Raw genomic sequence first — 27,210 nt, 5'->3', positions numbered from 1 at the left:
GACTGATTCAATTAATCCATACATTTTAAAAGAACAAACTTTAAGTCACACATTGTTTACTCACATCATTCGACATTGTCAATAGGCAAATATATGATTATTGTAGTGTATAAATTTGAACTATAATTCTATCAAAATATTTCCCGATATAATCTCCATATTATTGTTTTTTTTAAGTGCATTATTTAGCAGCTACGTAAAAATAAACGTAGCTGATAGCTGTAGCCTTTAACCTGCTGTAACTTGTTCCTCAAAATATGGTGCATATATATTTTATTTGTTTTTATGTAGTAACTCATTATAATTGTATTAACTGTATATTCTTAAAACGGCAATATCTATTAAATCGAAGCAGCCGGTAAATTATATTCAACCTCTATAATTTGTGTGTTTATCGAGTTATAATAAAATAAGTAAAATAAATATTTATCTAGTGTGAAATTAGACATTTGTGTTTTTTTTATATATTCTTTACTCTATAATTAAAGGAAGTAATTTTAACCGGTGCTTCCGGTTTCTGTTTTTATATATTCGTTGTTGGCTAGTCTTCAAACACGAGGATTTTAAATCTAAAGAGAAAACCAGCTGTGAGTTAAGGTCTGGTGAATACTGAACTCTCTGAAAAAAATTTCAAACAATAACAATAACCTCAATTTATTAGCGATGAGCGAATGTACCAGCAGCAAAACACTTGAGATTGTAATGAAAGTGAACTAAGTAATAACGAGTATAATTAATTTTATTTCAGTTGGGTAGGTATGATGTAATGAATTGAGAAATAGTTTATACTATGTACACTATAATACTTAAATACAGGCATTAGTTGTATGTATGGTTTTATAGCTTATGTCTATATTGAAAAGTGAAATGTACATCTATTTCAGCTATAATAAAATTTGTATTGTGTAATATCTACAAAGCATAGATTCCCCATTTAACCTTAGAAGTGGCACAGATGTATAGGTAGAGACAAGAAAAGTAGATCTGGTTTTTTTTATAGATTAGTATATTAATTGATACATAATATTCATATATGGAATACAAGACTCAAATCATATCATTGTATCTGTTGTAATAATAACAATTGTATTTGAAATTAAAATAATTTATTGTAATATACACAGTACACGAATAATACAAATACACAACATACAACCAATAGCAAGTTTACTTATGATCATAGCAAAACCACATGATGCCCGTAGAACAATGAAATATTTTTTGCACGAGAAAAGTAGTTTTACTATAACTTCGTTATTTGTCATTTCCACCCACTGAAATCTTATACTGTTTTGTTCAGGAGGACGATAACAATAGGTTAATAACGTAAAACTTGTATTTTGTCGATCCAGCCGTTAACTTCACAATTACCAATAAAAGTTCATATCAGCCTGACACAAGTGCCTCCAGCCATCAGCGTGGGTTACAGCAGCACCTACGTCGACATACAAAAAACATCCTTCACAGTAGTACCTATCATTAAAAGATCAAATTCTAGATGTTCTGATCACAGATTCAGTCATGTGTTTTAGACCACTCAGCCATCAGTACTCCCAACTGGTGTTGGAATATAATTTTTAAAATACTTGTAGGATGAAGAACATGTTAGAAAAATGTTATAAAAAAATCTAGACCAACAGTGGACCAGGAACAGTTACGGATGTATGTACAAGTGGAAATTGATTTATTGCACTGAAAGTTTGAACTTTCATAAGTAAACTATACAATAGAATTTCAGAATTGACACTAAAAAACAATATTCTAGTCTTCAGAGAAACCAAAATACCATGCTGTTGTCCATTATAATTTTCAATAAAGGCAGGAACGTGGTATAAGATTTAGTCCTATGATTATTGACATTGACCAGTTTTTGTATAATATAAAAAATAAGAGATGGCTTAAAATAGTGTATGTGATGTTAAATATTTGTATTACCTCTATTTTGAAAATGATGGAAATCGGTTACAGTGAAAAATTGATTCTGATAGATTAGACTGTTCTTATCTTGATTTTAAATACAAGTTAAAGCTGTGCTTTTTTACAGAACCTTGTTTTACTGCCATTATCACAGTTTAATTATGGTGGTGCTACTTGATGGAAGTTTTGCAACCCAAATCAAGAAATATGTGGATGAAAAAGAAATGACCAATAGTCCACTCTGGAGCTCTCAGTATCTGTCAACCGATCCCAATGCTGTTTTGAACACCCACTGTGATTACATCAATGGTTTGTGCCCTTAGCAGTTTTTTTAATGCTGTTTTACTTTAACACTAATGTTCCAGATATATTTATTTTAATTCTCAGAACAAAAAGTATTCAATAAAACAAATTTATAATATGCCACAATAACGCTGTTTTAACTGAAACCTTGAAGACTAATAGACAAAGCGTATCAATGACCAATCGACATTTTATTGACACAATATGTAACAGTAAGAAATTGTTATCAAAAATTACCCTCTGCAAAATTGTTTTCTAGTAGTTTTGGAACTAAAAAATATGTATAATACACTTTCATATATCCCAATTTCCTGTTTTTTTTTCTTTTTTTAATAATATAATGCAAATATATTGATCCATTAGATGAATCTTATCATATTTAAAATTTATATGCAAAATTTGTTGTAATGGAAATAAACGAATGTGTATTGTACAAGTATATAAGTCTTTAGTATACTAAAATATATAACATTGGGACATTGTGCATTTTAAGAACATAATATGAAAGGCAATTCTTGTGTTGGAAGTTTGTTTTATTTATTTGTAAAATATAAAATCAATATATATAATATATATATATATATATATATATATATATATATATGTGTGTGTGTGTGTGTGTGTGTGTGTACGTGTGTGTGTATTGATTTTATATTTATATTATTATTTATGATTTTATATACTGTATATATATACAGGGTGTATATTATGTCTGGAAACACCCAAATATATCCTTTAATAATTTAAATATAAATTTGAAACCTCTTACAATCGTGATAGAGATTGGGCATCTACTTTTTGGAACAATGTTTTGTTATGTCACACCAACGGGGGACGTCCTGCCGAGGGTATCGTGAATATTCTTAATGGAAGCCTATACCTTGTGATACATAATTTTAAAGGTAATAGCTTACTGAATTGAATGCCACAAACCGCATCTCAAAGGAATTATTCTATCAGAAAATAGAGCATTTTTAGTATTGAAAATTTACTGATGTTCAACAATGTAATTTTAACATGGTTCTTGCCACAAAATGTATTACACTAATTTTTTAGCATTTTTTAAATGTTCAATTAAAATAAAATAAACAATTTATTTTTAAGCTGGTTTCATTAGTACAAATTTACCAGTTTTTATTACAATGAATAAAACTTATGAGTCACTTTCTCTGATTACTTATGAATCTGTACTTGGTGTTTTCCAGTCAGCAGGAAGGTTTAAAGAGACAAAGGTCACTAGCCTATGAGAAACATTATTGTGTTATTAATCATCTGGTCTACAGGTTTCAGTTTGTTGAGCATGGAGCTTTCACTAGACAGGTCTAAGCTTGGGAATTACAAATGGACAAAGGTCATATCATTCCTGTCAAGTTAATCAGTGTCTCTGAAGCATTGCTGTCAACAAGTTATCTAATTACAGTAGTTCAGTTTTTATTTGGCATTTTAATGGAATTGTCTGAAAGAGAACGAATTACTCTGTTGATGATGCGAGGATATGGCGATCGTCAAAGATCTTATCGGGAAGTTTGTAATTTGTTTAATGACACTTTCCCAGAAAGGAATCCCATAAGTGTTTCAACAATATCAAAAACTATTGAGCGTTTTGAAATGACAGGGAGTGTACGTAATCGGCCAAAGTCGGGTAGGATACAATCTGCAACAGATGAAGAACATGCACTAGATGTTTTGCAAACATTTATTGAAGACCCACATACATCGCTCAGAAAAGCTGCACAGCAACATGATATGCACCCTATGTCTGTGAGTAAGATTTTGAAAATTAATAAATACAAACCATTTAAAGTTCATTTAGTCCAACAGTTAAGTGAGGATGATTACGACAGAAGAGTTGAGTTTTGTGAACTTGTGATGCGCAAATGTGATGACAATAGAGATTTTCTGACCAACATACTATTTTCTGATGAGGCAACTTTTTTCCTAAATGGCAATGTTAACAGGCACAATTGCCGTTACTGGGCTAGTGAAAACCCACATTGGATTACTGAGTCCCATTCACAGCAACCACAAAAACTGAACGTATGGTGTGGAATTTTAGGTAACAAAATTGTTGGACCCTTTTTCATCAATGGAAATTTAAATGCCGAACTTTACTACAATATGCTCCAAAATGAAATAATCCCAGCTATTCAAATTGCATCAGGAGAATACTTTGATAATGTATGGTTTCAGCAGGATGGTGCTCCACCCCATTATAGGAGACAGGTAAGAGAGTATTTGGATTTAAGGTTTCCTCATAAATGGATTGGCCGAAGAGGAGAAATCGAATGGCCTCCAAGATCTCCGGATTTGTCACCAATCGATTATTTCCTATGGGGTCATTTAAAATCCAATGTTTATAGAAGAAAGCCTCATAATTTGGAAGACCTAAGAAACAGGATTATAGAGGAGATTGCTTTGATAACTGAAGAAATGTTAGGCAACTCTGTCGAATCATTTTACACAAGATTGGCTCATTGTCAAACCGTAGAAGGAACACAGTTCGAACAATTGCTTTGACACCAAATGCAGGTAAAACGTTTGTTGTAAGACTTTTCTAACAGCATACATTATTTTTTATTTGTAATAAGAAATCAATAACATAAGTATTTCCATAATTGTACTGTAATAAAAACTGGCAAATTTGTGCTAATAGAACCAGCTTAAAATGAAATTTTTGTTTTATTTAATTGAACATTTAAAAAAATGCTAAAAAATTAGTGTAACACATTTTGTGGCAAGAACCATGTTAAAATTACATTGTTGAACATCAGTAAATTTTCAATACTAAAAATGCTCTATTTTCTGATAGAATAATTCCCTTGAGATGCGGTTTGTGGCATTCAATTCAGTAAGCTATTACCTTTAAAATTATGTATCACAAGGTATAGGCTTCCATTAAGAATATTCACGATACCCTCGGCAGGACGTCCCCCGTTGGTGTGACATAACAAAACATTGTTCCAAAAAGTAGATGCCCAATCTCTATCACGATTGTAAGAGGTTTCAAATTTATATTTAAATTATTAAAGGATATATTTGGGTGTTTCCAGACATAATATACACCCTGTATATATATTTCCCCAAATTTGATTACAATTTTTTTTAAATAGATAAGAAGATATATACTAAAAGTATACCACTTAATAACCTTGTCTCCAATTCTGTGCACTGGGAAATATAAAAAATGCTTTATTAAGGGTTGTTAGGTTGGGTTATCCATTTTTCCAGGTGTCTTTTAGAACTAACTCCCTTTCCCTCTTCATTGGGAAAAATAATGTTTCAATAATCTGTCCAGTAGATTGATTTTGTTTGTGTTCTGTGCTGTTTATAATAAAAATCTTGTTATTGCATTTATTTACAATATCCCAATCATCAACAAATCTATTAACTTCAGTAGGTAGATACATCTTTGATACATTCAGACTTACACAGGGTGGCCACCCAACTGGTGAAATTGGGAATAAGCTGGGAATTTAATGGACCGGGAATTTTTCTGAGAACCGGAAAAGTTACAAAAACATTTTTTTTTTTCTCCAAGATCTTATAAAATCAAGACATAATTTGACAGCTTCTTGAATCAAGAATTTATTAATCTCAAAACATTGTATTATACGTGACGTGGATCGTGAAATTGTGAATGAAGATCAACATATGTTCGCAAGTTTCATCTGAGGCTTGCCTCCACTAGTGTGGTAGAGTTAATCTTGGTTAGTTCTATTCCTGTACCTCAGCAAGCCTACATACATCATACAATAATGATGAGCCAATACAATACAATCCTTGCAAGGTTTTCTCTGTCCACACACAAAACAAGTTTTTGGATGTAGAGAGCTGTCATAGTCAAGATATTTAGAGTTGAAAAAGCACTTCCTACTTGGCTACTTTTAAAGGGGTTTAACACTAAGTCGTTTGCTTTTCAATACTGACATGCCATGTTAACAGCAATAAAAGTATTCAGGCATAGATTTTCAGATGGACGGTTGTCAAGGATTAAAGTGTCATCGGCATACATCAAAATTGTAGTGTATTCGCTTAAGTATTCTGGCAGGTCATTAGTAAAGAAAGTAAACAGCACTGGGACAAGCACAAATTCTTGTGGCACCCTTCTTTGGATTGGCTGCGGTTGACATCAAAACGCTTGTGGCTCCTTTTACAGTAGATTGTAGTTCGACTACTTCACCTCTGTCTTTGAGGTAGTTCTCAAACCATTTCAGGGCTGTTGCTGTTACACCTAGTGCATTCAGTTTTCTCAGTATGAGATTGTGTCCCAAGCAGTCAGAAGCTCTACTAAAATCTAGGACTGCTGTAGTCAAGTTCCCTTTTTCTATGTTATCAATTATGGTTTCTACTGATTCAATCATTTCTTTGACTTTCTTTGATGAAGCTAGTTATCAGATTGTTAAATGTACAGTGTTCTAAAAGCCTATCAGCACAATTTTTTCACATTTTTGTGACTGTTGGGAGTAGTGATATGGGTCGTTAGTTACTTAATTCTTTTTTACTGCCAGTCTTAAATTTAGAATAAATTTTTTATATCTTTAGTGCTCATGGAAATTGGGTTTCGTTTAAAATAATTATTGAAGATGTCAGTAGGAGGGCAAATGAGTTCTGTGCACTGATATAAGTGGTTTTATTTCCTCTGAGTTGGTGATAATGCACATCTGGGCAGTTTGATCAGAAAGCTCAGTGTGACAAACTTTTATATCAAGTGCATCAATAACCATGTTTGAAGCAGTACAGTCTATAGATGATTTTGGTCTGAGGTTAGGCCACTTTAGCTACCAAATATTAAAAATAGAATTAACTAGGAAACTTAAAACGTGTGTGTGAACGATCAACCAATAAAATTAGTCCACATACCATTAATACCCAGGACCAAAACAAGGCCAGAGATGGTTGCCCTTCTGAGTTCAAAAAGATTTTGATTTAGTAGGTATATTTGTGTATGTCCAGACATTGTCTTGAGAACTGTTTGATGTACAGTGAAGAGAGTTTGCACCAACATTGTTGGTCTATTGACGAGTGAGGCAAATCCAGAAGTTATATTTTTTACTCTATTCCTTGTATCAAAGTTGATTACAAACAGTAGAAGTATATGCTTTTGAACGGAATATGCTTCTAGTTGAACTATATATATTCTTGATTGGGGCAAGAAGACAATCTCAAGTGTGGCGGCCACAATTAATTCATTAGAACCAGAATTGGTTCTACACGTGCTCAACCTAAATAATAAGAGCCAGTTTCAGTTTTGCTTAACCTCTGATCTTCTTTAACTTAAACACTAGAAACATATCTAGGCCTAATTCATACATGTCTTTTTCTGTTTTAAAATCGGCATCGAACTAAAAGACTTTGGACTCCTGTACACTGGCCTAAAATATTTCAATTGTTACTGAAATCATTGAACCATTGTATCAAATTAATTGGAATGTTACAGAGAAATTTGATTTATTTCATTGGTACTTATAAATCTGTTTCACTCTCCGACATAAGAGCCTCAAAATACTGCTCTTTAAGCTCTTAGTTCGTTACTCGAATATGGGTAAGGAGATAGGAATATCTTCCAGGACCATCACTTATCACAGGAGTGTTTGGTAAAGCTTTTAAAAAGCTTTGGTATGTCTTGATAGCCCAGCTGTTCAGCAGGAATTAACGTGCAAAGCTGCAGAAAACTGCTAGTGTGCTATAGATTATTAAAATGTAATAGTCTTTCAATCAGTTTTATTTGTTAAAAAACTTGACTTTTTAGAAAGCAGTTTTCACTTTAAGTTTTTTATCAAAATCTATTTGAATTAATCAGGTATTATTTCCATTCATATCCTTCAAATCTGTTTAAAAACCAATCTTTTTTACTTAAGTAAAGAAAGGCTAAACTCAGTATTTCCAGATTCCATAGAATTGGACCCTGTAGTGTTGTGCTGCAACTGGCAGTCAGGTAAAATCAACCAACACCAACCAAGTTTAGAAGGCTTCCAACGACATCTAGGTGCGGACTTGGAAAGTGGCCTGGTTCTTATCAGACAAGCTGTCAAACCGGCAAACAAAGCTGTTATTAAGTGTGATAAGTGTAAAACTAGTATTGGTTATGTTACAGCTGGTTGTCAGGTAATATCAACCAACACATACCAGGCGAGTGTAGAAGGCTTCCAAAAACATCTGGGTGTGGACGTGGAAAGTGGCCTTGCTCTAATCAGACAAGCTGTCACACTGGCAAAACAAGCTGTAGTCAAGTGTGGTAAGTGTTAAATTGGTTCAGTTTTTTTTTACTTTTGTACTAATTTTTTTATTGAGTTACATTCAATATTGTTTATAATATAATATTAATGTTAGTTCTTCAATTACACAATTATATGTTTTTTTTTTTATTTTATTTAATGCTACAGTTATAAGTTATACCCATTCTAGAGGTTAGTATTATTTTTATCAAAAAAATGGGAAGGGGGGCTCTTTAATATGCTGCTGCAATTTTACAGAAGAGTCTAGTTTCATTTTCATTTTTTGAATTCACTTAAGTTCCAGTGAACTTACTGGTGGCCACAGAGCCTGGCCGAGTCACTAGACTAATTCTCAATATTCTCAGAAGAAAGAAGGAGGAAATTATTAGAGCCTGTAATGCAGAAGCTTTCCAAAATTCCTTAGATTTGTGTTATGAAACAATATCAACTCTCATAACAAATGAAATCCATATTTACAGTATATATTTTAATATTGCTCTGATTTTGCACTCTCTTAAGAATAGCACCCCAATTTTTAACTTTTTCATGCATTTCCTTAATTGTTTCAAACTTGATATTTTTTGTCTTGAGTCCTGATACTAATTTGACAGGTAGTGAAGATGTAACAGTTTGAAGAGTTTTGACTAACTTTGGTATTATATGCATTAGATGATAATCTTTTTTTAAAGTTATGTCAAAACTTTAGCTTTATCACAGATTTTATTTGGAAGGACGGTGTATTCTCTCATGCCCTTAAGGTCACTAAAGTAATTCCTATGTAAATAAAAAGGAGACAAATTTGGCCTACGTAGCTGCAGGCCGATTTCGTTAATGCCAATTTTTAGTAAAATATTTGAGACATGTATGAAATGGCAACTAAATTCATCTTTTTAATAATAATTTATTTTCTAAGGAACAGTTTGGGTTCATATAAAACCAAAGTACACTAAAAGCAGTAGAAAATGTTGATAAAATTTTACCAAATTTTGAAAGAGGTGTGTTGTCATCTGCAACATTAATTGACTTGACCAAAGCATTTGACTGCATAGATCATGAGTACTAATCCAATCTTTATAGATATGGTATTAGAGGTAAAGAATTGCAATTAATGATAGCCTATCTAACAAATAGAAAGCAAATGGTAGTGGAATATAAAGATAGGACTGAACAAAAACTTATTGAAATTAGAGCCCTACAAGGTTATGTCCTGAGCCCTTTTTTGTTTGCTGTTGCTGTTAATGATTTTTCGTTTAATATACCATGCTCCTCAGTATTATATGCAGATGACAACACACTCTTGAATTTCAGTGAAAGTTATGAGAATCTAATTATAGAAGAAAAACAAGTGTTAAAATCGGCCTTGGATTGGTTTGAGACAAACTACTTATTTTTAGATCTGTAAAACTGTTAAGAGTATACCTTGATTTAATTAAGTTGGGAACATCACATATGTAATGTATTGAATTACAATAATAATTATAATAATAATTATTATACATATTATAAATTGTTACTGGCAAGTTAAAGCCACAGCCAAAGACCAACTGTATGATCTATGATGCTGTGACGTCATATGGGGTGATTAGTTTGAATAAATGCCATTGGCTGTTCTCATCACGCCACCAGATCACACCACCTACCACTTCCAGTGTCCTGCCCTTCTCTCTCTCTCTGTTACCCTCCAACCTTAACCGAGCACAGTCGATGATGTAAACTAATTCAGTCTTTTATTCCGATTCCCCGTAACCCGTACACAACAATTGGCGACGAGGTATTAATGCGATCCCGCGAGTGCAATGCAACCTGTTCGATTGTGCGTAAATAATTTCTCCGAAAATTATAGTGGGAGGAAGTGTGTCTGTAGTTTGGCGTCACGTGGACTCAAAATCGGTACATTTTGATGTTGGAAGACAAGGTCGTAAATTAGAACATTTCGTCTTTATTTAGTGAAACAGTAAAAATGGCGGGAATTATTGGCGGAATTGATGACTTCGACAACAGTGCAGAAACTTGGAATTCGTATGTTGAACGATTTGAATTATTCGTTGACTGTAACAGTATTAGTGACGACAAAAAGGTTAGTACGTTACTAACAGTCGTGGGTGTGAAAACGTACAGTTTGTTACGAGATTTATGTACGCCGGAAAAACCTTCAGTGAAAAAGTTTGATGAATTAGTGAAGTTAATTCAGGACCATTTGTACCCGAAGCCATCATTCATAGCTGAAAGGTACAAATTCAGCAAAAGGAATCAACAGGAAGGAGAATCAGTCGCAGAGTACATCGCCAGCCTCAAGAAATTGTCTGCATACTGCGAGTTTGGCGCATCCCTCAACGACTATCTCAGAGACAGACTGGTGAGCGGCATCAGGAGTGAGTCGACCAAGCAGAGGCTGTTGGGAGAGACCACCCTAACCTTCGACCAGGCTGTGAAAATCGTCTGCTCAGTGGAAGCGGCGGAGAAGAATGCGGCGGCATTGACAGTGAACGGCGGCAGCCGGGTCCAGCGGATGGCAGCGCATCACCACCCACATGTGAGAGTCGGCGGCAGCGGTGGCAGCGCGAGCTACAACGCAAGGCACGAAGTCAAGGTGCAGTGTACGTGCTGTGGGCAGTGTGGTCACTATAGGAAGCAGTGCAAATTGTTTGGTGTTGTGTGTCACAAATGTGGTAAAAGAAATCACATATCTAAGGTATGTCGATCTACTGAAATTAGTAAGTTACCAGACAATCAGCTTTCGAAAGTTAAGAAAGGTATATCTTATCAGTCTAATTTTCAAAACAAGAAAAACAAAGATTATAAGAAACATAATTTTGTAAATGATAGTTCAGAACTGTCAGATTCAAATAATTCTAAGAATTATGTTCAGAGTGATGAAAATCTTGAGAGTTATGTCGAGGACATACAGAATTTATTTAAAGTAAATGAAACTCACCGTAAAAGAATTAGAGTTGACCCAATTAAGATTAAAGTCCTAGTGCAAGGTCGAGAAACCATATTTGAAGTTGATACTGGAGCTAGTGTCACAGTGTGTAGTGAGGATTTTTATGAAAATAATTTTAGTTCTTGTAAATTGTTAGAAAACGACCTAACTTTGAGTTCGTACACTAATGAACCTATTATACCTGTGGGCAAAGTTAATGTTGATGTTTGCTATGAGAAAATACATAAATGCTTAGATTTGTATGTGATTAGAGGAGGTTCACATCCTTTAATGGGTCGTGATTGGCTTAAAGTACTGGGAGTTGACATTTCGTTTAAAAATAACTTGTGTGTTATAAACAGACCTATAGATAACAAGGCTAATTTCGAGACAATGACGTCCGAGCTAACTAATCAATTTCCAGAAGTGTTCACTGAGAAACTAGGTCAGTATACAGGCGAACCAGTAAAACTAAATCTAAAAGAAAATGCTAGACCTAGGTATTTTAAGCCAAGACCGATACCATTCTCATTGAAAAGTAAGGTAGAAAAAGAACTACAACGCTTAGTTGACGAACAAGTGTTAATTCCAGTAAGCAGCTCGGAATGGGGAACGCCCATTGTACCAGTATTAAAAAAGAACGGTGAAATTAGGTTATGTGGAGACTTTAAAGTTACTCTAAATCAGTATCTAGAAGTAGACAAGTACCCTATACCTAGAATAGAAGATTTATTTGCAAATTTACAGCATGGAGAACGTTTCTCTAAAATAGATCTTAGTCAAGCCTATATGCAATTAAAGTTAGATAGTGAGTCACAAAAATTATGTACAATTAGCACGCATAAGGGTCTTTTCTCATATTGTAGAATGCCTTATGGAATCTCATCAGCCCCAGGCATATTTCAAAGAGTTATTGAACAATCTTTGCATAATTTAGAAGGCATATCAGTGTTCATGGATGATATTCTTATCACCGCACCTAATAACGAAACTCATGTAAGTAGGTTGCAAGAGGTTTGTAAACGCCTGAGTGAAAAAGGATTTACCGTAAAGAAAGATAAATGTACGTTCTTTGTAGACAAAATCGAGTATTTTGGTTTTAGTATCGATAAAGATGGACTGCATACCTCTGAATCTAAAATTAAAGCTATAAATCAAGCACCTGTACCTAAATCTGTCACTCAAGTCAAAGCTTTTATTGGCTTGGTAAATTATTATGGAAAGTTATCAAAAATTTGTCAACAATCTTGAGTCCGTTGTACAACTTGTTAAAAAAGGACGTGCCATTTGATTTTGATGAAAAATGTCTCAAATCATTTAGCCATGTCAAGGATGTTTTGACTAAAGCACCAGTTTTGGCGCATTATGATTCAAAGTTGCCTGTAAAACTAGCAGTAGACGCAAGCTCGACAGGGCTGGGCTGCGTACTTAGTATCATAACCCCTGAAGGCGTTGAGAAACCTATTGCATACCACTCTCGTACTTTATCACCAGCAGAATGTCAATATTCACAAATAGATAAGGAAGCTTTAGCAGTAGTATATGGAGTAAGGAAATTTCATCAATATTTGTATGGCCGAAAATTCACATTGTGTACTGATCACAAACCTTTAATTAGCATATTTGGACCGAAAAAGGGTTTACCTGTTTTCGCAGCAAGCCGATTACAAAGATACGCATTATTTTTAAGTGGATACAATTTTGATGTACAGTATGTAAGGTCAGAAAAGCATGGTAACGCAGACGCATTATCACGCTTACCATTAAGCACTAAACACGTTGTAAATAATAACAATGAACCAAGGTGGAAAGGTACCTATTTACACTGTATCGCTGAAAGTTCAGTACCTTTAACTTTTGAAGATGTAAAAGCTGAAACCCAAAATGATCCTATTATAAAACAAATACATAACTATGTGATGTACGGATGGCCAAATTTTTTGTCAGGAGAGAATAGGGAATTGTTACCTTATTTCCAAAGGAAGGACGAGCTAACAGTTGAGCATGGCATTGTTATGTGGGGATATAGAATTGTTGTTCCTAACAAGTTGCGTAGCTACATATTAAATGAGTTACACGCGAGTCACTTGGGAATTGTAAAAATGAAGTCAGTAGCAAGATCCTATATTTGGTGGCCAAATATAGATGAAAACATTGAAAGCCTAGCGAACAATTGCTCTTCCTGTCTTATGGAACGTTCTAGTCCTAGTAAGAGTAATCTACATGTTTGGCACTATCCATCTATGCCATGGGAAAGATTGCATATTGATTACTTGGGTCCTTTCAAAGATAAGACCTACTTGGTAGTAATTGATGCTTACACTAAGTGGTTGGAAGTATTTGAAGTAGGCTCTACTTCAGCTAAGCTAGCTATAGAAAAGTTAAGAGAACTATTTTCTAGATTTGGATTACCTGTCACTATCCATAGTGATAATGGACCACCATTTACCTCAGTTGAATTTAAAAATTTCATGCAACTTAATGGTATAAGACATACATTTTCACCAGCTTATCATCCTCAGTCTAATGGTCAGGCTGAGAACTCAGTTAAGTATGCTAAACGTAAAATAAGATTGGCTTTTCAAGAAAATATTGATACTAAAGTAGCCTTGAATAGGATGTTATTTGATTACAGAAACTCCGTTCATAGCACTACTAACGAGACACCTGCCAAATTAATGTTCAATAGACCACTAAGATGCAGGCTAGATTTACTCAGACCTAATATAGCCAGAACTGTGCAATTAAAACAGGACAAACAAAAAGAATATTTTGGCGGTAGAAAAACGAGAATTCTATTTCCTAATCAATCTGTATTAGTGAGAGATTATCGCTCTAAAGACAAATGGATAGAGGGCATTGTAATAAAACAGTTAAATAATGTAATGTATTCTGTTATGACAAAAACTGGTCTAATTTGGAGTAGACATATTGATCAGCTGATAGGACTACACAGTAGTATTGTTGACAGTGACAGTCAAATTCCACCATCTCAGGACCGTACAGTTGCGGAGCGTGAGACAGGCGCTCAGTGTCCGCCAACTCCAAGCCCAGTCAGAATTAGTAACACTGACCTCACTAGATCAGCTGGTCTCTCCCCCTCCTCACCGCATCATACCTCTCCATGTCACATCACTACCCCTCATTCTAGACCACGTCTTTCTCTACCCTCAGCTGTTCCTTCTCCTGTCACTAGAACAGCTGATCATACAAACAGATACCCAACTCGTATTAGGAAACCTGTAGAGAAATTAAACTTGTAAATAACTTACAGTACTTAAGGATGACATTTAATAATGATATGTGTTATTTATATTTATATGTGTTTATTATATATTTATTATTACACTTGTATTGTTTAATTTATCTATGACTTGTGTGAATTCAATTTATTTTGAAATTTGGAAGGGAGGAAATGTAATGTATTGAATTACAATAATAATTATTATACGTATTATAAATTGTTACTGGCAAGTTAAAGCCACAGCCAAAGACCAACTGTATGATCTATGATGCTGTGACGTCATATGGGGTGATTAGTTTGAATAAATGCCATTGGCTGTTCTCATCACGCCACCAGATCACACCACCTACCACTTCCAGTGTCCTGCCCTTCTCTCTCTCTCTGTTACCCTCCAACCTTAACCGAGCACAGTCGATGATGTAAACTAATTCAGTCTTTTATTCCGATTCCCCGTAACCCGTACACAACAACATAGATCAATTGTGTCAATTGTGATCTAGAGTGGTCTATCTCATGAGTAAATTGAAACACTGTGTTACTATGAATATGCTTCTGGCCACCTATTATGCATTTTTCAATTCACACTAATGTAATGGTATAACTCTATGGGGGAATAGTAGTAGTGTACTAAGAATATTGAAATGGCAAAAAGATTACGAGTTATGAAAAATGTTTTTTTTAAAGAGACCTGTATTCCAATTTTTAGATAACTAAAATAGTTACTACTAATAATATGTAAATGTTCTACTGTCTTGTAAGTGTAAAGGAACAACATATAAAATTTACAACTAGACAGGATATTCATGATTATCCTACTAGAACAAACCATTTCTTACAACTCTTACCAGTTAAATTAACAAAAACTAAATACAGACATCTTTTTATAAAAGTCAAATTTTTTAATAAGTTACCATTAAATGCAGGTCTCTATGTTTAGTCAAATTTTAAACAGTTTTTAAATGCTGGTTAAAAGTTAATCTATTTTATTGTATGTATGAATTCTTAAATTGTCATACCACAACATTATTATTTTCAATGTTTATTTATGTAGTTCTGCCATTGTTGAGTTTTAGAATGTTATCCATGTTGAATATTTTAATAGTTATTTAGTTACTTTTGTTAATTTATATAGATCTGTTAGTTATTTGGTTATCATTGTTATTAATTTATATAGATCTATATAAATTTGTAGGTATTGGTAATTGGATAAATTTGTAGGTAACTGGTAGGCTGGATTGATTAAGTAGAATCTGAATTTTTATTTTTATTTTAGTTCAGAATATTTTAGTTCTGACGAAGTCTATTGCACTGTTGTATATGTTTAAAAATCAATAAAGATCTTGAATCTTGATCATTTGCGTACATGAGCGTATGAAAGAGTCCATCCATGTACCGAGACATGTTGTATGTAAATAGGATAAACAAAACAGAGCCAAGGACATATCCTTGTTGTACACCTCTATTTACAAGGAATGATTTTGATCTTATACTATAGATCTGTCCTCTTTCTGTGAGCTTAACTTCAACCAGTTGACTGCGTTGTTCCAGGTAGCTCTTAAACCAGTAAAGGGCAGTACCTCTAAAGCCCATATTGTCAAGTCTGTTTAAAATAAAAGAGTTGCCAAGGCAATATAGCAGAGAGCAAAATGCCAGTAACTAGCTTCCCTGTGTTAGTAATGATTTTTATTGATAACAATTACAAATGTGATAACAAGCAACAGCATAAATTACTTCTAGGGAAATTATAAGTAGATATATGAGTAGTGTAGTAAATATATCGATTAACTTCCATATATTTTACTTGTATAATTGTAAAAATTAAAATAAAAAAATGTAAAAATTTGTAAAATTAAAAAATTAAATGACATGCGAGTTGGGAAGATGGACAAGAAGTCAGCCCATGTTGGGCCAGAAAAATGAAAATACTCCTCTCCTAAGTGCACTGTATCGCTAAACTAATTTTTCCAGGAATTTGAAAAAATATATGCAATTTCAATAAAGTCATATATAATTTAAATTTAGAAATAAGAAAGTTTTCTAATAAATGACGATGCAATATTATTTTTCAATCAACCATTGCCTTTTTTCTGGGTGCTGTAAATTCAACGTTATCTGTCCTCCGGAAATGAGAAATATTGTTATATTTCATTTTACGTAGACCTGTTTTTATATACCTAATTTGTTAAATGCAAGCAGAAAATGTAAAGTAAGTAGGCCTATTTTTTTATTTTAGCATAATTTTATGATATTACGGTAGATATTCTTGGAGTGTAATACCGGATGTGATGATAAAATTGGAATTTTAGTCACATACAAGTTTGACCAATGTTTCTATAAAAAATAGTATACACTTTTATAATTCATTAAAGTAAAATAGGATGTAAAAATTTAATTACAATTTTTCAATTTTAATCAAATAAATAATTAACGAATACGTTACTATAATGTGGTTTATAATGTGTGATACATACTGTGTATTATCTGTATCTACATGGTTTACCTACAGCTAGCTCCACAAATCCTCCAAGACAGCAAGTGATGATAGCAGGGTCTGTGGGCCCATATGGCGCATGCCTCCACGACGGTTCCGAGTATCGTGGAGAGTATATAGAAGATGTGACAGCACAGCAGTTAAGGGATTGGCATCGACCACGAATAACTGCGCTGGTAGCTGCTGGTGTGGACCTACTAGCTGTGGAGACTATACCAGCAGTGCAGGAGGCTGTCATTGTACTGAATCTACTCCGGGAAGAGTTCTCTGATGTCAAAGCGTGGGTTAGTTTCACGTGCAAGGTAAGCTGGCTATGCAAAGCATTAGTGAAAAGTTTTAAAATTAGTTTCACTTAAAATTATGTAAAATACACAAATGTGTTTATTTAATATGTTGTGTGTAAACAACTCAGGCTGATATTTTAAACTTTTCCAGCCTTTAGTTCTTAGCCTAGTGATAAAAAAATAGTATAGATAATGAGACAGGTCAAAATTAAGACTAATTAAAATTCAAAAAAATCAACACGGAAAATAGAACATAATTTGACTGGGTAGCAATGTCCAATGTAATAATAAAAATGAATCACAAATTATTCAAACAGCATGAAGAATAAAATTATTTCGATATTAGACACTTTTTAAATTACTCCAATAATAATTTAACAATAATATTTTATAATAATTAGAAATACTACAGTAAAATCTAATGAAAATTGAATTTTTAAATTACTTTATTATTTTTTTTTACTAATTAAAAGTTTTCAGTGATATTTTAATATATAGTAGAATACTCGGAATGATTAAAACCATCAAATAAAAGAGTACATATACTATTATAAGCATGTATAAATTTATATGATATTAGAAACTAATTGTATTGATATACACTCTAGCAGTAGGAGAAAGACGCTCATTTGATAAAGGCCTCATTTTTATAAAAATAATAACAGACTAATTTATTTGTCAACATAAAATTTATAAAGAATAAATAATTAAAATCTAAATCTGTTACAAAACCAATATATTGGACATAAAGAAAATTGTTGGCCTAATTTCTATTTGTTTGGTGAAAAACTCTCTGCTATGTTTTCACTTTTGGGCTCTAATGACAATCTTTGTCATAATATTATCAAGTTCCTCGTAAATAGGAGTTTATGCTATAAATAATAAATTATATGAAGTAATGTCAAAGTGTAAAAAAGTTTTTGGTTAAGTGTAATCAAACTAGAGGATTGTGAAATGATGGCGATTTAAATATAATAACTATTCTTAAACTATTCTTTCTCATACTGTTTTAAGGAAATTACATTGTTGTGTTCATTTTTTCAAGTCATCTATCTTGTACACATTGTAGTAAAATCATAATAACCTCATCTTCAATCATTCCTTTGGACCTGCTTATAATATACTCCAGAATTCTGTTTCAAATCCATATCATTCCTCTTTGAATCGCCAAGAAAAGTGTATACTTTTCTAAAGATATCTAAATGTGCTGTGATTGAAATTTTATTTAAAAATTAAGAAAGTATTATTCTATTGTAAAATTGGTTGCACCACCTTAATTAAGTTTGGGACATTAACTCATCCCTCTACTTAAGAATTCTGCTTTAAATGCATATTATTCTTGTTTGAATCATCAAGAAAAGTGTATTCTTTTCTAAAGGTATCTAAATGTGCTGTGATTGAAATTTTATTTCAAAATTAAGAAAATATTATTCTATTGTAAAATTAGTTGCACCGCCTTAATTAAATATGGGGCATTATTTCATCCCTCTACTGTGCAGATAGTCTGGTAAGAATTTCATTTAGTGTGATTACACTGAACATGTAGACAAGTATGAATTTTGTACTAGTAAACCTGTCCATCACAAAGAGTAAAAAATGGCTCAAATGCAAACATCTATTCACATTTTAACCACCAACATTCATATGTGCATTGGATGACTTATTCCAGTACACAAGGTATTGAAATGAATATATATATATATATATATATATATATATATATATATATATATAAAATATCTAGATAGATATATAATTGTTCCTCATTGTGTCCAGGATAAGGTACATACAAGTCATGGTGAGCCGTTCCATGAGGCAGTGTTGCAGTGCTGCCAAACCAACAGATCTCAGTTGGTGGCAGTCGGTGTAAACTGCGTGGCTCCTGCACAAGTCTCCTCCTTGCTGACCAGTGTGCAAGGACTACAGGTGCCGTTTATAGTTTATCCCAACAGTGGCGAGACCTGGACTCCTGGAGTTGGGTTAGTTTCAGATGTTAGCCTTCGCCAGTTATTTGTGATCAGTTTTTAAACCTTTATCTGACTCAAATCAGAGTAATTAGTTTGTTTTAAGGAGTGGAAGGAGAATGCAGTAATGGTTTTCAGTTTGAAAGAGGTATAATTGTGTTCATTTTTACCAGAGAAACTATACTCTTGAGAGGTTCAGGCTTTTAACTGTTTTAATTGATTAATTAGAAGTGTGTATCTCTATATCCTCCTCAGCAAAAACGTGGAGGATATAGAGATACAAAGCAAATTAGCTAATGCAAATAGGTGTCTTGGGGCGTGTACAAAACTCTTTACGTCAAGATTGTTGTCACAATGCTCCAAAATAAGAATTTATAAAACAATCATTCAACCAGTCCTAATGTATGGAAGTGAAACATGGACATTAACGAAGAAAAATGAGGGGCGGTTGATTGTTTTTGAGAAAATATTTGGACCAATATGTGATGAAGGGGTGTGGCGAATAAGAAAAAATAGAGAATTACGCAATGTATACCAAGATCCTGATATTGTGGCTTTGGTGAAGGCAAAGAGAATTAGCTGGCTAGGACATGTACATCGGAGACAGGAGGGCACAAGGTTAAAAGAGGTCTACCAGGCGTTACCGGCAGGAAGGCGCCCTTTGGGTAGGCCAAAGATAAGATGGTGCGATCAAGTGGTCGAAGATGTGACCCAGTGTGGAGGGTCTGTGGAGCTGGCGGAAGACAGGGTGGCGTGGAAGAGGCTCATAGACGAGGCAAAGAATCGACTGAGATTTGTTACGCCCCGGCAGTAAGTAAGTAATTAGAAGTGTACGGATGTAACTTTTTCATTTATGTGTGGGTTGTTAAAATCGTCAGAGTACACAGAAGACTTCCAGGATTATAACATTTTTTTGCAAAGATGATTCTTTATCACTTGGTGGGACTAGTTTGAAAAGCTTCAGAAGGCTACTATCAGAAAATGCTGAAAGCAACAGTAGGTATTCCCTTTCCTGAAAACGAGCTGGTCGACCTCCTCTCCATCATCCCCAAGGTAAGATTTAAGTTGAGGTAGAGAGAGAGCAAAGTTGGATTAAGTCAATTTGTATTATAACATTCAGGAAGATAAGGTGGATTGAAGACCATTTAAGTCATCAGGAAGTGGTGATATAAAACAATTTTGACTATAAAAATATATTGACGTCCTGCCTCCGTTTGTCCTTGCAGGGTTGTTGGAGCTATATTGGTTCTGAGTCTTGGAGATTGTCACCACTGGTCTTTGTTCCCAAACCTGATAAGGTTAGCTGTTAGGAATCAAAAGTCATTTTGTCCGATTCTCTGTCTTTTTATCTTCTGAAATTTTTAAAGAAAATAATTTATAATATATGGAAGATTGTCCTATTAGAACTGCCTCAGCATAATAATAAGCATGCCTATCCTTCAGGAAGATCCTGTAAATTCTGAGGTATTGTTATGTGTTACAACTGGAGTACTGGAGTCGTTGGGAAATAGTATCTACCCTCTTCTTCAGACGTAAAACCGTATAAACGTAAGGTTAGACATACTAAACAAGTAAACAATTAGACATGGCAATCCCACTGATCTAAAAATGAACTGGAGTATATTTGGTGGTTGATGAGTGGTAGGACAACAACTAGACATACACCAATATACTATTTTACAGTATATTTTCAGAAGTCTCTGACACACAACACAACAATCTCACTTTGACAACCTCCTCAATTCAGAAACATGAACAAATTCAGATGACTAAATGTCTGTGGCTTTTTAAATACATAGTCGTGAGAACAGGAATTATAATTTTACAAATTAAAGTTAGTAGAAAATCTCAAATATTGTATATTGCTGCCGAACTCTTACTCCTGCTATCTTCAAAAAGCTGGTTTAACCAATTATGTGAAAAAATGTTACCATTATGTGTTCTTTCAATCAGTGGATCCTAAGTAAGGCTGCCAATTTTCCTATCAACTAGTAACAATCCCTGGCTTTCAATCCTATTAGTTCAAACCTATAATATAGTTTAAATTAATAACATGTAATACAAGTGCCTTTCCATGAGTTGGTGTTTAATTATTTTTTTTATTACAAAATAATGTTCTGATACAAACATGAGCAGTGGGTATACACCAACAACTTTCTACTTTGTGTTTTCAAAGTGTATAATAATTATGTAAAAGTTAATTTTTATTAGTGACTTCTAGAAAGTTTTTGAGTCTAGGGATCTTGGACATTGTGTATTACAAATAATGTTTACCACTTTCAGCACAGAGCATTATTTTACTTTACAAGAAATGTAAATATCCTGACTATGAATCCTCATATTGGGATGATTGTGATTTCCTGTTTTATTTCAAAAGAAAATACAAGTAGATACTAACCTCAACAATAAGATAGTTTTGTAGCCATGACAATAAATTTGTAAATTATTACTTGAAATTCAAAATAATTCAACTCTTGTTTAAAATTAAATTTATGGTATCAGTTATTATAGTAAACCACATGGTTTTATCTAATTTGACTTAAAAACATTGATATTGAAGCTTAACAGAAAACATTTCCAAAATCAAGATTTATAACATTCACCATTGCTGATACAAAACTGAAGACCAAAATTTGACCTATTAGCCACTACACACATAGTAGCCACCAAGGATTGCAGACATTCACCACTTGGTGCCAAATTCGAAGTTGTGGCTGCTTACGATGTCAATCTTCATCTTCGCAGTTCCACTGAGGACAATTTCTACTTGGTGCCAAATTCGAAGTTGTGGCTGCTTACGATGTCACTCTTCATCTTCGCAGTTCCACTGAGGATAATTACTACTTTGTGTAAAATCACGAGTTGGCAGCTGCCTACGATGTTGTTTACAGTCCTAATGAAAATAGGGAGCCAAAAGTTGCCTAAGATGTTGTTGGTTTTTCGTCTTCGTAAACACTAAGAAATTACTAATTCATATTCAATGCCTTTCTTAATCCATGTATTTTAATTTGTCTGATTTATTTAATGTTCAAGATGAATTTTTGTTTCCAATTTTAAATAAATTGTTGGCAAATATACATGTATTTAAAGTTTTTATATCTTTAGCTATTCTTGGTGTATTTGCCTTTACATAATTATAAATACCTACAAATGTAAAAATTAATGTACATTAGTAAGCATCCATAAACACTCATTAACATGTAAGTTTCAATGAGGGCCATTAATTTGCTTTTTGCTTTGGACCTCTTTACAAGTATCCGATGTGAGCCATTGGTGGCCACAGGTTAAAGCTTGCTAAATGCTGACACCAATAATAATGAACCAAGAACAATTCATATATGAATATAATTTTATCCACGTAAAGCATTTAAAAATTAAAAGTACTAAACTGTCCTATAAAATAAATAATGTTGATGTTTCATGGGGGAAAAATACTTTCTGTCAAATTTATTTATTTCCAACCGTAAACCACTATAATCATACAACACATTTGACACAATAAGATGGCATAGCTGACAATACTGTACATGACAGAAACAGCTGACCAGAAAGACTGCAATAATATACTTACTAAATATAAATTATAATATTAACAAGTGATACCCACCATAATAAAGTAAATCAGTTGCAACACAAATAGAATAATAACGCTTAACACTAAGCATACACGTTCAAATTTATGACAGTTTCAAACAATTTCCTCACGCTTAAAAAAAAAAGACCTGGAACATAAATTAAGTACCTAACAAAGTAAGATAGAATAAACTATTTATAGCAGCGTAGCAGAGAAAAACTATGTAACAGTACGCAATATAATTGTAAAAATAGCAAGATTTTTACAAAGAATATCCGTCTAATGCCTTTCAATGTAACAAGACAAAGAGGATTTTATCCTAGTAATGTATCATTATTCACATAATATAAATTAGAAAAATATTCCTGGTTGTCGGCTGAACCTGAACTACGGTTTTATAATATAAAAAAACTTATCATTGAAAACTGTAAATTAGACAAAATGTGTGCATGGTTATGTTTTAAAGAATATCGAAGTTGACGATAAATTTCAGCTGGTTTCAAATTCCTTGCGTTCAAAAATCTTATTACAGAACGAACCTCACAATCAGCGGGATCACTAGTTGTCTTAAACAATTTAAACGTTCAGAGAAAACTGAAAACACAATGTAAAACAACTAAAATAGCATGCTTCGATAGCCAGTGAACAAGGACAACTAGTGCGCATGCACGGAACAACGATTGCCGCTACATCAGCAGTAGAATGAAACGGTACTTACTTTCTGAACACGCCTCGTATCTTTGTAGACTTTAATGCATCTGGGAACACACCAGCTAAAGCTGTATTGAACAAGAAAAAAAGTGGCTTAATTATAAAATCAATAATTTCTTTGATAACCCATATATGTCTTCACTATTAGATGTGCTAAAATTACTGATAATCTTTTTTGTTGTTCAGTTATTGCAAGCCAGACAAAATTTTCCTTTGCATTATTAGAATATTATTATGTAAGTATTGATTTACAATTGAGGTTGCTCCCATGACACCAGTAGGTTTGTGTTCATTTCTGTTGGTGCATTAATGAAATCGTTTTACTCAAGGTCTCATTGTTTTCACCAAACTTTTCTCTAACTATCTTTTTTTACATGCTGCTTTGCACTTGTTTTTAGAATTTTCAATAAATTTATTATTGTGTAAAATTTTGGCTTCATTAATTTTAAATCTATAATGTTTTTTTCCTTCTGATACAGTCCTTGTAATTGTCTTTTTCTATCTAACTCATAATTACTGCATTGGACATATAAGTTATAGCACGCAATTACTTTTTCTTTAATTTTTTCAATTCACCATTGTACCACTTTTTTGTTTACGTTGTTTTATCATGCTTGAATTTATTGCTCAAATGAATTTCGAAGATAACGTAACATATTTGTAAATAGTAGTTCTATATTACGCTCACAGAGCATATAGCTCCAGTCTGTCTTACTTAACATATATTTAAGAGAATTGATAGCCTTTACAGATAGAACTTTAAGACTTCAAGGTGATGAATCTTTCTGTTTGTTTTTTATATTCTCGCTAAATATCTGACAATGCAAGCTGATATATGGGGTTTGAAAACTTTGTACTCACTTACATTGTTAGTTATGATGTTTTCAATACAAGTCAATCCTCTAGTAGTATTTTTGTTTAAACAAAATAAGGTGTAAGGCGTCAGATTAAGACAATTTTGAGGCTGTTGTGAGTTTTCTTAAGTATTTACATTGAAATCACATGTGATAATCAAGTCATATCCAGGTATAAACCTTCTGGGAAGAAAACTTAGAAAATGTTCTATTTTTTTCAAAAATAAGTTATCAGATTGGGGAGTATGATATATACTAACTAAAACTATTTGGTAACTTTTTAAAACAATAGCAACTACTTCAAAAATACTTAAAACACAAAAACAATTAACATTCAGTATTTCATGGATAACAATTTGGTTTAAGTTTTTTCTCTAGTACTTGAGCTACTCAACTGTAGACCAGGATGACGGAGTTTAGTCAGTTCCAATCCCGTCACTATACCACCATCACGAAAACACTAATCAGGCAATAAGTGCATTTATTCTTATTGAGATTTAAAACCACTTTCATTCTCTGAGAAGGGTTCATTTCAACCCATCAAATTAAGGCCTACTGATAATAATCTTATTGAGCCTCTACCTAGTTGTATTGTAGAACCAAACGTAATCAAAAAGGCTGCATTTGTATAATAACAAATGCCGAAAAGGAATTAGTCTTCAAATAATAATTTATTATTCATATTTGCATTCTGTAAATTATAATAATAAATTAAAAAAGAAAATGTTTTGTAAAAATACTAAAAAAGTGCAAACCTTCTAAAAAAATTAATCAGAATTTATTTTTGATTGTAGAATATTTTGTATTATAAAAACATTCACTTAATTCCCATACCATAGCTAAATTATCCTAATCTATCTGAATGCTGCTGCCATTTAAAAGAACTCCGACCATGAGGTGTCTGATGTTAAGTTTTTTCAGCCATCGCAATTGGTTACCTATTTAGAAAGAAAATAAATGTATTTGTTAACTAAATATTCTGAAACACTGGTTTATTGAATTTTGATACCTACATATTATATATGCCAGAAAGTTATTTAATCAAGTGAATCTCTATTTCCAGTATTCCAAATATGTTTTCTCATAACTAATTTGGTTCTGTTTGTTGTCAGTATAAGTATGAGAATCGGACATGCATATTACTGCATGTTAACGTGCTGATCACTTTTATTAGATCTATTATTATTACTAGTATGTGCAGAAAGGCTGACTCAGCACCTGTCTGAATAGAATTATGAAGTGTTATATCCTGATTGCTATTTTGATCATGTCAATTGGATTTTCAGTTGGACAAACAAAGAAGCGTGTCTACCCTTGGTACATTACCTGCCAGAGTGGGTCTCTCTGGGAGCTCAGTATATCGGAGGGTGTTGTCAAACAGACGCAGAAGATATACGACAATGTCGGGAATTCATTGACAAACACGACATAAGGTCTAGCACAAGTGGGTTGTAAGAATCATAGTTTGTGAAGAAGTTCATCTCAAAATCTTTAGGCGTTCTTCAACATTCTCAGTTGCTCATGCGTAATTTTATTTATTTCACTTGCTTTATTATATTTCACATTTTATCATATTTTTGAGAATTATTCTGTTCATGAAGATCATACATTGTAAATGCTTTTGAAATTGTATGATACTATATACTAATGTATGTGATAGTTTGAAGACTGAAATATTGAATGTTGTGCTCTTAGAGGTTTCTGTATAAATATTTGTACATATATATAATTGCTTCTGTGATTAACATTCAATGCAAAATAAAATATATTATATTATATTACAATCGCCATCTTATCAACTAATTTATAATGGAGTATCGTCAATTCTGTGAAAAAATTTATGACATATATGAGAAAGATGTGATGTAAGAATTGAGTATATGCCATTGTCTCATCAATCTGTGGTACAGAAAATATGAGGTTGGTATATATCTTGTTTTTCAAATTAGCACAAAGTTACAGATAATTTAATTTTTAACAAAAAGATTAGCCTTGTCAATTGTTTACAGCTTTAACTGAAAACTTGATACTAATAAACTGATAAAACTGCTTTATTTTACATATTTGTAAATGAAGAATTTTGGATGCACAATATTCTATTGATTACACATTAGATGACATCTTAACACTCATACTTAACACAATCATCGACTGAGATGAACCACATTGCTACTATCCCAACTGTCCTTACGTTAGTACGTAACTCGTGCCACAGTGAAGGTATTAAGAACATATACAAGGCATATCCAGAAAATACATGTACTGAGGCTCTCACGGCTGTAAGGATTTTCTTTTTACATATTGGCTACATGGCCGATTCCTTCTCTCCAAAACAAGACCGGTTCGAGGTCAGTTTGTTGAAAACTTTACTGTTGATGCAACAATACATTTAGTGAAAAATACACGGATTCATCTGTTATCTCGTTCGGAAGGAAAAAATCCAGTTTAGTTTTATATTGAGGTAGGTAATAACTGCCTACAGTGATAAACCTATGAATCGTTCAAGTTGTATCACAAATTTAAAAACGGTCGTGTGTCTGTGCATGATTTTTAAGTGAGACAAAATTCTAGAAAAAACTTGAAAATGCATTCTGTCTCGATCACAGATTGACTGTGGATGAACTTTCTGTGATATTTCCGCAAATCTCCAGATCTCTGCTACATGAAACAAGCAGAAAAACACTTGGATATCGCAAAATTTTCAAGAGGTGGGTACCAAAACATTTGACA

At 33.0% G+C, this 27,210-nt stretch overlaps 1 protein-coding gene across 2 annotated transcripts; it reads left to right on the top strand.

The window, feature by feature from the left end:
- Positions 1–620: 620 nt before the first annotated feature.
- Positions 621–26,254, top strand: LOC124365007 (homocysteine S-methyltransferase-like). Of its 2 annotated transcripts, none has more exons than XM_046820883.1 (6): positions 621–752; positions 2,045–2,226; positions 8,315–8,455; positions 17,109–17,395; positions 19,154–19,303; positions 25,767–26,254. In XM_046820883.1, the coding sequence occupies exons 2-6, from the start codon at positions 2,079–2,081 to the stop codon at positions 25,896–25,898; spliced, it is 858 nt and encodes a 285-aa protein (XP_046676839.1). In that variant the 5' UTR covers positions 621–752; positions 2,045–2,078; the 3' UTR covers positions 25,899–26,254. The 2 variants fall into 2 exon arrangements, with proteins under 2 accessions (XP_046676839.1, XP_046676838.1); XM_046820882.1 differs by having other exon boundaries at positions 19,154–19,356.
- Positions 26,255–27,210: the final 956 nt, after the last annotated feature.

This window comes from Homalodisca vitripennis, chromosome 6 (assembly GCF_021130785.1).
Source record: "Homalodisca vitripennis isolate AUS2020 chromosome 6, UT_GWSS_2.1, whole genome shotgun sequence".
NCBI classification, from domain to species: domain Eukaryota; kingdom Metazoa; phylum Arthropoda; class Insecta; order Hemiptera; family Cicadellidae; genus Homalodisca; species Homalodisca vitripennis.
The sequence above is the reverse complement of the archived record's forward strand: the minus strand, read 5'-3'. Positions and strand labels throughout refer to the sequence as shown.

What these genes read in the sequence shown, in the direction of transcription:
- LOC124365007 (XM_046820882.1), top strand. Translation starts at nt 2,079, where the DNA reads ATGGTGGTGCTACTTGATGGAAGTTTTGCAACCCAAATCAAGAAATAT. An exon ending in CCACTGTGATTACATCAATG is followed by an intron (nt 2,227 to 8,314) that starts GTTTGTGCCCTT and finishes GTTATGTTACAG; the next exon opens with CTGGTTGTCAGGTAATATCA. An exon ending in ACCTGGACTCCTGGAGTTGG is followed by an intron (nt 19,357 to 25,766) that starts GTTAGTTTCAGA and finishes TTGGATTTTCAG; the next exon opens with TTGGACAAACAAAGAAGCGT.